General features: G+C 48.1%; 1 protein-coding gene across 1 annotated transcript in view; it reads left to right on the top strand.

Annotated features, from left to right (window-relative positions):
* The first annotated feature begins 5,862 nt into the window (after positions 1-5,862).
* Gabrd (gamma-aminobutyric acid type A receptor delta subunit) overlaps positions 5,863-14,074 on the top strand; it is a 16,599-nt gene continuing 8,387 nt past the window's right edge. The window contains exon 1 of the mRNA XM_008852632.1: positions 5,863-6,029. Coding sequence (XP_008850854.1) covers positions 5,962-6,029 — 68 coding nt within the window. The 5' untranslated portion in view covers positions 5,863-5,961. The remainder of the gene's footprint in view (positions 6,030-14,074) is intronic.

Consider the following 14,074-nt stretch of genomic DNA (forward strand, 5'->3'; position numbering starts at 1 on the left):
AGTCATTACAAAATTCACGTTAAATCCACAACGAGATACCTCTACATAGCTGCAGAATGGCCAAAATTAAAGACTTGCAATGTTAAGTGTTGGTGAGGAGGCTGGGTAATGTGAAAACTCACACATCGTGGGTAGAAGCACAAAAACGTATGGTCACTTTGGAGAGCAGATTGGCATGGTCCTCTCAAACGCAGCAGTCTTACGCCTATGTATTTATTCAAGAGAAATGAAAACATGTCCATTCAGAGACTTGTACTTGACTGTTCAAAGCTGTTTTACTCATAATAGCCCAAACTGGATACAACCAAATGACCACCAACAGGATACAACCAAAAAACCTGAAGTATACTCTGACAGGGCAATACAGCCCAGCAATAAAAATAATGCTACAATGAACTTCTGGTTGACTCTCACAAGTATTATGCCAAGTGGAAGAAATCAGATGCAGAAGACTGCCTTGCTGGTAACCCATCACTGACAAACAAATCCCATAGATGTAGGGACTTTAAACTACATTTTCCATCAGCTCTGTAGTCAGTCAGATGACATCTGAAGGTTTGGGGAGCTCAAGATTCACCGGGACTTTCAAGCTCACTGAGATAGGAGGACAGGATTTAGCTCCTCCATCTGGGGACTGAAAGCCATGCTCCTCCTGACTGTGGTTCAAGGCTGCTCACCTCCCCTTCTCTGCCATCATCGGCTCACAACAAGCACCTGGTTCCGTCAAAGGGGAGAAGCTCCAGACAAGACTGCATGACTTAAGTCACAGCTTTTATGACCAAGTCTGGTGATTCCTTATTGCCCCTGGCATATCATTACAATTCACTAGGTCCAGATTGCATTCAGGGAAGTGGGTCCTAAGAACCTGGAGATGAGTTCATGGGAAGCCACTTTGGAAGATTCCATATACCAGCTTCTTATTGTGTGGTTTCATTTATATATTTCAGACAACACAAACCTAGAAGCAGAAGGTAGATAGATACTAGTGGTCACTGCAAACCAGGGCTAAGGGAGGGGACTGACTGCCAAGGGGCAGGAGGGAATGTTATGAAGTGTGGAAATGGAGCTGGAGAGATGGCTCAGTGGTTAAGAGTACTGGCTGCTCTTGCAGAGGAGCCAAGTTCAGTTCCCAGCATCCATATGGCAGCTAACAACCATCTGTAACTCCAGTTCCGGAGATCTGATGCTCTCTTCTGACTTCCACAGGCATTTCAGGACATGGGTGCACTTACATACATGCAGGCAATACATTCACACATATAAAATAAAATTAATACATAAAATATAAAAAAATACAGTGTGGAAATGCACAGTCAGAATTATAGAGGTGGCTATGCAGTGACCTGTATAATATCTTGTGTGCATCTCGAAACTCTTTTTTTAAAAATTTTTATTTATTATTTTAATTTTATGTGTATATGTGTATTACCTGCATGTGGGTAAGTGCACCCGTGTCGTGCAATGCCCACGGAGATCAGAAGAGGCTGTCAGATCCCCTGGGACTGGAGTTATGGAAAGTTGTCAGGTACCATGTGGGTGCTGGGATTCGAACCTGGGTCTTCTGCAAGAACAACCAGTGTTCTTAATCCCTGAGCCATCTCTCCAGCCCCTCAAGACTCTTTTAAGTCACATGGAACACAAAAAATTACTTAAAATTAGTGATTCTACTGTACGTTAATTTTGTCTTAATAGACTTAAATAAAAACAAAATAAGGGTGGCTGGGGAGATGGCTCAGCAGTTGAGAGCACAGGCTATTCTCACAGAGGACCCAGGTTCAGTTCCCAGCACCCACACAGCAGCTAACAACCATCTGCAACTCCAGTTCCAGGGGCTCCAACACCTTCTTCTGATCTCCATGGGAATTTCATGACATGGGTGCACTTACACACATGCAGGCACTACACTCAGGCTGGCCTTGAACTCACAGAGATCTGCCTGCCTTTGCCTCCTAAGTACTGGGACTGAAGGTATGCACCACCATGGTTGGCTTTCATTTCTCCTCTTCTCTCTCTTCTCTTCTCTTCTCTTCTCTTCTCTTCTCTTCTCTTCTCTTCACTTCTCTTCTCTCTTCTCTCCTCTCTCCTCTCTCTTCTCTTCTCTCTCTTCTCTTCTCTTTTTCTCTTCTCTCTCTTTCTTTTCTTTTTGAGATAGGGTCTTATTATGTATCCTAGGTGGCCTGGAACATACTAAGGTAGCCCAGCTTAGTCTTGAACTCTCATCCTTCTGCCTCAGTCTCTTGAGTGCTGGGATTACACAACTATGGTTGCCTAGTAAACCTCCTTGACTTAAAAAAATTATTTTTACTTATGTGTATGCTTATGTGCCTGCATGAGTTTATGTGCACCACATGTGCGCAGATGCCCTCAGAGGCCAGAGAGTGTTGGATCCCTTCAAACTAGAGTTATAAGGGATTGTGATCTACCTGACATAGGTGCTAGGAACTGGGACATGGGTCCTCTGCAACAGCAGTACGTACTCTGTTTTTGTTTTGTTTTGTTTTTGAGACAGGGTATCACTATGTAGCCCTGGCTGGTCTGTAACTCACAATGGTAGACCAGGCTAGTCTTGAACTCACAGAGATCCACCTGCCTCAGCCTTATGAATGCTAGCACTAAAGGTATATGTCACCATGCCTGCCAGTAAGTACTCTTAACCACTGAGTCATCTCTCCAGTACCTTTTTTTTGACTTCCTGAACATCAGCATCCAGATCCAGGTGACAGGTCAGTGGAAACCCAGGGCCTTCCTGGCAAGGTGCCCTTGGAAAGCCCCTAGAGGCCCAGGTCTGCACGGCCCCTGCCCCTGCCCTCATCCTTGTTAAGTCTCCCAGGAAGCCATTTTTAGGAGTTTTCCAGTTATTGACTTAGTTATGCTCATAGTGTGGAATGTTTTTTTCACTTGATTGACAGCTCTTTTGTTAGAAAAGTTAATTGGTGTTTAACATTTTCTGTCACACAAAAGACTTCAAAATGTCACTTTGCAAACAAAAATTGAGGATAGAATTGGGTTTCTGTACACTGGATTCAAGTAAAGGTACTTGGATGTCTATCTTGTTTGAGGCAGGAATAGATGTGCCAAACGTTCCAAGTGACCGTTTAGTGGTTCTTGGGACGCAGATTACTAAAGCAGCAACTACTCCCGCTTTCTGAGTAGACAGCATCCTCCCTTTGAGTAGACGGCTGAGGTTAGCTTGCTCCAAGAATTCTGCGCTTGATCCTTCTGCCAAGTTTCTTCTGCTTATCCAGACGAACGACTCCATCTGAAAATCACAGGAGTAATAATTACACTCCAGGCTCAATGAAACACTATTTGTATCACTGCCATTTTCTCTGTTTAGTGCATTTTCCCCAGGAAAATAACAAAGCAACTTCACAAATGTATTGGGCAGGGGATTTAAATTTAGCTAACGCAGTTTCCTCTTGCAGGCTGTGTGATTCACCTCTACCTCCTGGGCCTAGCCTGCTGCTGTGGAGCTTTGGCAACTGGTTTAGGCCAGCTCCTCTGCCCGAGCTGTCCCTTCCCATGTATTGGGAGCACTGACAGAGTGATCATCCAATCCCAAGGCACAAGAGGCTGAGAGCCAGTCATTTGATAAGGCTGCCCAGCAGACCATATGTCTTGGCTTTTTCAACGCTACTTAGGACCTTACTGTCCCTGGGTAAACTGAGCTGGTGACTTGTGGAGCTGCCTAAGGAGCAGGATTTTCACACCTTCCAGGTACCCTGCTCAGTATCATATGGGGAGAGGATCAGGCCTCCCTGCACGGAATGAACAACAACAGCCATCACACTCAGCATCCAACCAAGGGCTCTGAAGAGATTCTACCTGATGGAAAACCAGTTTTGTATGTCAAAGAAGCAGTAAGGGAGGTGTGGTAGGTACTGTTCTCATTGTTGTGACAAAATACCTGACAGAAGCAACTTAAGGAAGGAAGGGTTTATTTTAGCACACAGTTCAAGGGTCCAGGCCATCATGGAGAAGGTGTAGCAGCGAGAGTTCTCACGGTGGTGACAAGGAGTGTGAGGCAGCTGGTCACATTGTATCTGCAACCAGGAAGCAGGGTGATGAATGCTGGTGTGCGGCTCACATTTTGTCTCTCTGTCACTCAGTTTGGGATCCATTACTTGGAATGACGCCCCCACATCCAGGGTCTGTCTTTCCTCCTCAGTTAAACTTCTCCAGGAATAACCTCACAGACCTTCTCAAAGGTGTGTCTCCTAGGTCTCTCCCAATCTAGTCAAGCTGACAAGGATGAGCTATCACTGGAAGAAGAATGAATAGATGTGGGGATCAAATGACTAGGCTTGAGGCCCCAGCCTCTTTATCGCTGCCTTTCCTGTAGCCTGGTAGCAGGCCCCCACTCCAAACTCTCCAGGTGACAAGACTAGAGGAGGGGGTGGCTGAGGTGCCTGGCAAGGAGCACACAATTCTGAGATGGACATCTTTTCTGTGACAGAGGCCTCATGGTGGCACGGAGAGTGGAACCTTAGAGCAGTGACAGGAGTGGAGAGAGTGTGAAAACAACCTGTAGTATCTTCAGAGGAGGAGAGCAGGCCAGGCACCTGCATGTTGGACATAGCCTGAGATTCTAACAGTCTTACCGACCAAGGCTCTGTTTCCTGGCCTTGGGTGGGGCTGCTCCAGAGCTGGTCTTCCTGGGTCCTGAGCACCTGGAGCAACCCTGGGTGGAGCCCATGTGAGAGATGAGACAGGACAGATTCCATGTGTTGGCGGGGAGGGACCAAGGCTCAGAAACAACTTCTCAAGAATCTTGCTAGGCACCCTGTTGAATGCATGTAATCTCAGCACTTAAGGAAGGCAGGATGATCAGGAGTTCAAGGTTATCCTTGGCTGCATAACAAGTTCAAGGCTGTGCTACATGAGACCCTGTCTCAAAAATCAAACCAAAACAATAAATACGGCCTTCAGAGTCCTTCCTGCTCCATACCCCTCTGTCAGGCCAGCTCTGGCCAGTGGCTTCCCTTTATTCTGAGGCAGTCTTGCTATGCTGAGCAGGCTTGATCCAGAATCCTGAGTAACTGGAGTTCCAGGTGTACACCCCTGGCAGACTGAATTTACGCATTTTTAAAGGGCTTTGTGTGGTCCAGGGTATCCAGTGAGGTAAATGAGGCTGAAAAGAAGACAAGCTTGTGATTAGCTATTGAAGGGAAACTCCAAACACTGTGTTCAAAGGAATAAACACCTTCTGTTTCCCCATGGAGAGTGGACTTCAGCATCCTCAGCAGCCCTTTCCTAGAAGGTATGGACACGTGAGATGGGGTCTGGCCATCCCAGACCTAGGCATTAGTGTCTTCCCTTGTCCAGCAGGGTTTCCGTAGGATAGAGTAGTGTCCAGTAATGCTGACCAGCCTTCTCTCTACCTGAGGTCATCCAAGTGCAGTCTCCAGGGAACAGCACGCTTTCCAAGTCGCTGGGTCAGCAGCTGCTACGACTGCGGAGGGGTGTCCTTTCCCTGATAAAGATGATGGTGGCTGAGAACTGCAAGGACTCCCCTGCCCCGGCAACCCAGGCCTAGGACCCCTCCCCGCCCAAGCAAGTCTGCCTCAGGGATGAGGTGCTGTGGTGCCCGTCGAACCGGGTCCACTCGGGTCTTGCGTCCTGGTCGCCTCCCCGGTGGACACGTGGAGGATCCGCTTTGCAGACAGCAAGGGCAGCAGGTGGAGGGTCTCGGGGGCTCAGGGGCCGGGAGTGTGAGAGGTGGAGCGACCTTGAAAGGCGCGGTGGGGCGCGGCGCCTCCTCCCCGGTGCGGCGGGGCGCGGGCGGAGGTGGGGCGGACGCTGGGAGGGGCCGGGGGCGGGCTCGGCTCTACGGTCCGCCCCTCGCGCCCGCGCCGCGCTCCGTGCTCCCGCCCCTCTAGTGCAGCCGCGCGGCCACAGGCGAAGCAACTTTGCGGGCGCCGAGGCTGGCCGGACCCGTCCCGCTCGCAGTCCCGCGAGGCCATGGACGTGCAGGGCTGGCTGCTGCCCCCGCTCCTGCTGCTATGCGCGCAGCCGCACCGCGGTGCTAGGTGAGAGGCTCCGGGCCGGGGGCGGCGCGGGGCGGGCGGGACTGCCCCACCGTGGGCGCCGTCGGCGGATCGGGGTCCCCGCGTCTACACCTCGGGTCCACCCCGTCTGCCTTGAGGGCGCTGCGTTTCCAGTCGGCTCTACGGCCGAGGATGCCCGGGTCCCTCTCTCCGCGCGCCCCGGTGCTGTCCGCGTCCCCGGTGCTGAACGCCGCGCTGCGGGGCTGGACCAGGGCATGGGACCCCCAGGGGACGGACGGCTTCTTCTCAGCCACTTCGCACTGACCAGGCTCCTGCCAGGCTGGTGTCCTTCCAGGTGCTGAGCTGAAGCTAGACAAGACGAGCTTCGGAGCAGGGGACAAAAAAAAGACCTGAAAACTGGGGCGGGGCGGGGGGGGGGGGGTCGCCCTTGAGAGAGCGGTGAGAAGCGAGCGTCCATTGCCGCTGGCCCAGCTGGACGCCCCAGGAAGGCAGACTCCCAGCCCTGTGTTAGGAGGGTCGAGGTCACTGTGGGTCTCCTTTCAGAAGCTGTTTCAGAGTTTACTGACTGAATTCTGTCTGCAGGTGGATGGCAGCCAGGTTACCCCTGTCCCAACCCCTCCAATGGAAGGAGACTCTAGATTTTTGAGGGGAGGAGAGTGCAAGAGGCTGAGAAGGAAGGCCCTGGGTAGAGGCCCCTCCCAGTAGCCCCCAGCACCCCACAGACCCTATGTGCCTTCTCTGCTCTCTGAGTCCTGAAAGGCAACCCTGGTCATCAGGGCATCTTGGCATCGAGCCCAGTGACCCGCCATGACAGTCACAAGAAGCCAGTGAAGGGCTTTTGGGTGGAAACATTTGGGTGAAGAGGCAGCAGATGAACAGTCAAAACGGGTACCCTGCACTCTGGACTTGGGGGCCAACTGTCTAATGGATGTGGGGGATGGTTGGACACAGGAAAGGGCTGCAGGCACTCAGGGAGCACATCAAGCAGGTGTCTGAGTTTCTCTCCTGCTGAGTGGGGACAGGTCCAGAAGGCCTAGGTCTGGCTGTAGATGTGATAACTGGGCTGAAGACCAGAGACTTGTTACTGACTGTGAGCTGCTGATCAGCTGATGCCCTAGAAAGGGCTTTGTTCTTTCTTTGGTCCCTATGGGGCCTTAATCCCCTTCATTGTGGAATGGTGGAACATGTTGGCACAGCTGCAGCTGTCATGTTTGAGGTGCTGGGGTCAGTTGACTCTGCCCATGGCCCTGTAGCCAAGAATTTAAAACAAAGATGCTCTGACACCCCAACATTTTAGCTCAATCGTAACACCAAAACTCTTTTGGTGACAAATCCTGCCCTGCACTGACATGAGGCTCATTTTGTGTCTATTTAGTCTATTTACAGGACCTATTTATAGGTTGCTTGCTGGGAAATTCTCCAGACCTCCCCCGCCCCCCGCCGTCTGCGTGCACAGCCTATCCCCTTCCTCAAATCCAAAAAATCTAAATCCTGACTTGTATGCAGCTCCTGGGATATTGGGTGAGGGATTGTGTCCATTTACCCTATACCCATTTACTAGGATAGGAGAGCTGAGGGTTCCCAGCCTGAGTAGGGAGGCCCTGGTCCTTGTCATTATCCCTTCATAGTGGAGGAGGCCACCGGGCTGCTAAGCTCCCATCTCGTTCACTAATGGAAAATAGTTACTGTCTTGCTACATTTGAAAGCCTATCCTTAGATGATTCCTTCCACATCTCTTGCTCTTGGTTTTCACCGGGCAATGATGTAATGAGGGGTGGGGTTAAAGGCTGTCCCCAAGATGGGAAGGAGCCAGAGATACAGCTGCCTGCTCAGCCCTTGTGGTGACCTTCAGACTTAGCATGGTGCTGTCTGTGCAGGGCCTCCCACTCTTCAACTTTTCTGTCCCTTCTAATTTAGACAGCTGCCCCTCTTCCCTTAGTCTCTGAGTCTTAGTCTGGAACTCAGCAGTTCCTTGGGGGAAAGGATGGTGGGATAGGAAGAGAATGTGTGTGTTATATTTGTGGGTCAGGCTCTGAGTATGAAGACCTGCATATGTAGCAGGCACTGAACTTGTCAACTGCACACCCATGTGGGTGTCCCTTCCAGGCTGCTGGCACCTCCATCTCCCTGGAGCTCATGGTGCGATGGTCGCAGTGCTCTTCTTTGCCTTGGTAACTGGGATGCTAGCAAGGCGTGTGCTGCTCTAAAAGCAGAGCTGTGGGATCCGTGGGCTTGTGTGTGTGCGGTGGATGGATGCTGCAGTGAGGAGCATCCGCTGCCAGGCTCAGCTGCACCCACCTTCCCTTTCTGTTCCCAGGGGTACAGACAAGTCAGAGGGGTGAGTTCATTTCTCAGTGGGTTCAGGAGGGGAAGGCGGTCCCATGGCATTGCAGAAGTAGCCAAAGGGGGCAGCTGATGTGTTTTTAATATAATATTGTGACTCATTTATTGAGACTTTCATATATGTGTATAATGTATTTTGATCATATTCACTCCCAACTCCTCCTCGATCCATCTCCAACCCTCTCACCCTCTCCCAAATTTGTGTCCTCTTTTTTAAAAATAAATAATTTATTGAGAATTTCATACATGCATATAAGGTGTTTTGATCAAATTCATGCCCACTCCCTCCCCTCCAACTCCTCCCATATCTCCCCATCACCTTTTTCTGATAACTTCATGTACTCTTTCTTCTTCTTTATGGGGCTTTTGGCTACTCTAACATTCCCCCTCCGAAGAGGTAACCCTAAAATCTTTTAAGGATTAGATAAAAGCTCCCAAATACTTCTGACATTTTTGGCCTTTGGAACAAAATAGGTTGCTAAGAGGCCCAAGGACATTTTGACTTTATCCAAGAAACTGGCTACTTTTCTTTGGGGTCTTTTTACCCTAACTGCCTAGCCAATTCCTACCTCCTATTCTTATCACACCATCCTCTGAAGAGGTTACCCAAGTTGTCAATAGGGAATAGGTATGCAGACCGCTCTGGCTTCTTCCATGCTGAACAGGGACACAGGGTGAGGCAATTGGAGTACCCCTTCAGTGGGTCTAGCTAAAAGACTCCCAAATTGCAAAACTCTTATCTCTAAGGAAAAAGAAGTCCTTGAATCCTGAATAGGAGATGTGAAGGAGAAGTAAAGACAAGAATAATTAGCATTACGAGTTCTAGACAGGGAACTAGAAAAAAGTCAGAACAGGGCAATTTTCAAATGTTCATATGAAAGTCCAATGGAATTTCTTGTCAAGGACTTCCAAAAGCATCCCTCTATTGGGTTCCTCCTCATTTTTCTTTTGTCTTCCAAGGCTGGACTCTAGTGTGATGGATTCAGGATTTGCTTTCAGGTATTTTGGTAACTGTTGGAGTGGTTAGAATCAGTGTCAGTTCCCTCTCAAAGGCTTCTAGATAGGGCGAGAAAACAAATGTATCCATCATTTAAGAACAATAGCTGGTTGTCTCCCTTAGCTACAGGTGGGCACTACAGTATTGGAGACCAAGATTTGAAGCCTTACATCTGAGCAGCACTTTCTGGTTAGGAACAAAATCATCAATGAGAAATAATTGTCTAAATAATTTTTATATAGACTTAAGCCTAATGTCTGGGAAGTGTAATCCCTTGAACTCTTAAAGAAATATACTGATGACTTTACACTTTGGTTATACTTTCCTTTTGGGTATTTAAGGCCCAAATAAATCAATTTATTTTTACACTTAAGGTCATTTGAGGATCTGTTCCTCAGGGGGTCACATGGGCTTGGGAAGAACTCCTGGTTCCTTTCTTTTGCCAGTTCCATCTATGTGAAGATAAGTCAAAGGCCTGCTCGATGATGTCTGGCTTCACTTAGAAGCATGAATGAGATGTTTCCTCTGAGTTGACCCTCCTCTTTGTAGACTGGACACTGGTTCAAGTCCATCTCATGGGGTCTCCATGTCCTCCCTGAACAAGATGACAGGTGACTCACCACGGTTACAGGACATTTTGAGAGATGTCCCATAATCCCCTGGACCTTAGTTGACCTTGGAGGGCAAAGGGCAAAAACTGTCCTTTAAGTCTCTCTGACCACATTAGCGTAGGCCTCAAACTATGTCTGTTAAACATCCAATAAGGTTAGTTCCACCAGTCTAGTACTTTTAATTACCATGTGCTATGTAGATAAGGCTTGGGTAAAAAACCAAATATTCTCAGATAAACCTTGACTAGCTATATATTTTGAGCATTGCTCTTTGTGCTCAGGGTTACTTTGGCTATCCGAGGTCTTTTGTGCTTCCATATGAATTTAAGGATGCATTTTTCTAATTCTGTGAAGTATGTCACATGAATTTTGATTGGGATTGCATTGAATCTATATATTGCTTTTGATAGGATGGTCATTTTAACAATATTAATTCTTCCTAAAAAAATTTTTATTTATTTTTTTATGTATGAGTGTATTGCCTGTTTGTATGTGAGTGCACTCATGTTGTGCAATGCCTCAGAGGTCAGAAGAGGGCTTCGGATTCCCCTGGAACTGGAGTTAAGGATGGTTCGTAGCCGCCATGTGGGTGCTGGGAATCGAACCCGGGTTCTCTGCAAGGGCAGTCAGTGCCCTTAACCACTGAGCCATCTCTCCAGTCCCCCCATATCCTTTTAACATCTTTTACACTCTCATTTTCTTTTTTTTTGAATAATTATGAAACATAATAGCATTAACAAATTTTCCATCTGTTGTGAGACTTCTCTTCCTGGGGATGCTAAGCAATGCTTGTTCCCTTTCAGGGTTCTAGTGTCAAGCCAATGTTGGATTTAAGTTTTACAGAGAACCCAATAAATTTATTGAGCTTACTTACTGAGATAACTGAGGGGTTGCTGAGGTGTATGTATGACCTGAGGGTATGCACACTGGAAAGCCTTTACCCAGCATGGGTCATGTCTTCTCTTCCTAGCCTTCCCCAGATTGTATACTTTAGCCCTCCCCAAATCCAGGAGGCCATGTGTGATTAGGGTCAAATTACATACAGTTGGCTGGAAAGAGTGGCTGGGTACTCCCGCGAGGGTCCAATGACCCTGCTTGGCCCTCCTTTAATGAATGAGCACAACTGTTAACAAGCCCAATTGTGATGATGTTTAGCGATCAGGCTCAGCTGAAGTCGTGATGAGGGTAGTTATTTCTTGCAGAAGGGACTGCTGTACAGCATCATCTTATTAAAAGGACCACCATATGGAGGTAGGATCTGGGGGCTCTTAGACTGTCCTCTGTATTCTCAGGCCCTCTGCCTGAGGGAGACCAGAGGGAGGCCAGAACTTGGCACTCTCTGGTGGTCTGCTGAGGTCAGAGCTGCTACACCGATGGAGGTCCAAACTCACCCTCCACTGGTGTATTTTTGTGATGCCTGCTGTGCTCCAAGAGTTTGAATCCCTAAACTGGAGACTGACATATGTCTGAGCTTCTCTGTCCATTTATCTAAATAATGTCCAACTCCAGGTAATCACTGTGCTCCAAAGGTGTCAGGGGAGCCAATAGTCTTCTGTCAAGAACACTGTTACTTAACAGTAAGAGTGGAAGACTTTCTGTCCTATGCTGTGTTCCTTGAGCACAGAGCTGTGTGTTCCCCATCCATCAGCACACCTGTTCTGGACAACCTGACTGGAACCAGCCAGCTAAGGACAGACTGCAGGATCTGCAGAAGTAGGTAGCGGTTATTCCCTTTTAGCTCCCAGAAGATGGCAAGAGGTTTGGCTCTGCCAATCCAAGGTGCTCTTCCCAAGAGCTTGCCTTCTTTAAAAAAATATTTTATTTATTATTTTAATTTTATGTGTATGAGTATATGTAAGTGAACCCATGTCAGGCAATGCCTGCAGAGGTCAGAAGAAGGTCAGACCCCCTGGAACTATATGGATGGTTGTTAGCTACCATTTGGGTGCTGGGAATCGAACCCAGGTCCTCTGCAGAAGTAGCCAGTGCTCTTAACTGCTGAGCCATTTCTCCAGCCTGAGCTTGTCATCTTGCTCCAAGGAGACCTAGGGAAAATGTGCACACTTGTGCTACTGGCTTGAGACAAGCCAGGAAGGAGGATGTCTCCTGATGTCCTTGTTCCAGGCTGTCTAAACGGCAGCTGGCTAGTCCAAAAATAAAGCCTAAATCAAGTTCCTTCACATCTGGCCTTCAGGATGACTTCCATTTGCATTTCTAATTGTGCTTTGTGAGAGACCAGGACTTTATTTAACCATCTTATACCTTGTAACCACAGTAGCTTGTCCCCAGTTCTGGCTATGACGCTGGGGGACTGGAGGGGAGCAGTGTCTCTCTGTCTTGAATGAACAATAGGCCCAGAAACCTCACTGTGCCCATGATGATAGGCTAAAGTAGTTGTCCTTGGTAGATCATAGATTTGAAAAGTATTGTGAGCTAAGGGAACTTTGATTCAAAGACAGTCTCTTTGAAAGTTCATGTAAGAAGCAGATAGAAGAAAGGTGGGTTGGAGTGAGGGCCTGGACATTCTAGTACTGGTGACTGCCCAACCCAGAAAGCCCTCTAAGACCTACCGAAGAGTAAATAAAGTCACAGGAACAGGATCTTGCTGGGTACAGAGAAAGGCAGGCGTGCTGTGTCTGGCTCCCCGGGTTACTTTAGTTTACTCAGATTGTGTAGAGTTTTTTGTTGCTATTGTTTGCTTGTTTTTTTTTCCCCCCACTTTTGGCTCTTTGAAACAGGATCTCATGTAGCACAAGGTAGACTTGAACTCACTATATAGCTGTAGCTGGCCTTAAATTCCTGATTTTCCTACCCCTACCTCCCAAGTGCTGAGATTACAGGTGTATGTCACAACACCTGGCAGAATTGTATGTTTGAATGTGAATTTAATTATGAGGCCTCTTTTTCAGAATCCCTGCCTTGACTCCAGATGGAGGCTTATCCTGTATTCAGGGGCCTCCACGATGCATCCTCTTTGCCGTGGTCACTAAGGCTGCCCTGCTCACAGCAGAGAACCCCTCTGCCCCATTGCTTCTCTCTAATGTCACTTTCTCAGGGAAGCTGTCCCGCTATAGTGCCTCCAACCTAAGCAGGCAAGATCCTACACATGGGGTGCATCTTTAGAATTCATTACTTCTTAAAACATTAATTTTATGTATATGAGTCTATTGTCTGCATGTATGTAAGCGCACCCATACCGTGCAATATCCAAGATCAGAAAAGGGCATTGGATCCCCTGGAACTGGAGTTACGGATGGTTGTTAGCACCCATGTGGGTGCTGGGACCCAGACCCAGGGCCTCTGCAAGAGCAGCCATTGCTCTTAACTGCTGAGCCATCTCTCCAGCCCCATAGATTTCATTACTCCTTTTTTTTTTTTTCGGAGCTGAGGCCCGAACCCAGGGCCTTGCGCTTGCTAGGCCAGTGCTCTACCACTGAGCTAGATCTCCAACCCCTTCATTACTCTTTTTTAAAAGATATTTTATTTCTTTATTTTTATTTTATGTGTATCAGTGTTATGCCTGCACGTGTGTAAATGCACCCATGTCGTGCAATGCCTGTGGAGGTCAGAAGAAGGCATCAGATTTACCTGGAACTGGAGTTACAGATGGTTGTTAGCTGCCGTGTGGGTGCTGGGAATCTAACCCAGGTCCTCTGTAAGAGCAGTCAGTTCTCTTAACCGCTGAACTCTCTGTCAAGCCCCAGAATCAATTACTCTTAAACCCACTTACTTTGTCTCTTCCCATGAGACTGGGACCTCTACCTAGCCTGGACTGTGTGTGGCTCTCTAACTATCCATGGCTATGTCCTGAGAGGGACATCAAGGAGTTGCTTAATGGGCTGGAGAGATGACTTACTTGGGAAAATGCCATGTAAGCATGAGGACCTGAGTTTGATTCATAGCACTGATAGAAAAGAGCTGAGTGGTGGGTCATGGTAGTGTTGGGAAGGTGGAGAAAAGAGGATCCCTGGACATACTAGTTAGTCAGCCTAGCTTACTAGGTGAGTTCAAGCTAGTAAGAGACCTGAGGTGTACAGTGCTGAGGAATGACCCTCAGGGCTGACCTCTGGCTTCTACATGTGACACATATACACAAACGTGCAATATATATATAT

Source organism: Nannospalax galili, unplaced genomic scaffold (assembly GCF_000622305.1).
Source record: "Nannospalax galili isolate Female #2095 unplaced genomic scaffold, S.galili_v1.0 scaffold806, whole genome shotgun sequence".
NCBI lineage: Eukaryota > Metazoa > Chordata > Mammalia > Rodentia > Spalacidae > Nannospalax > Nannospalax galili.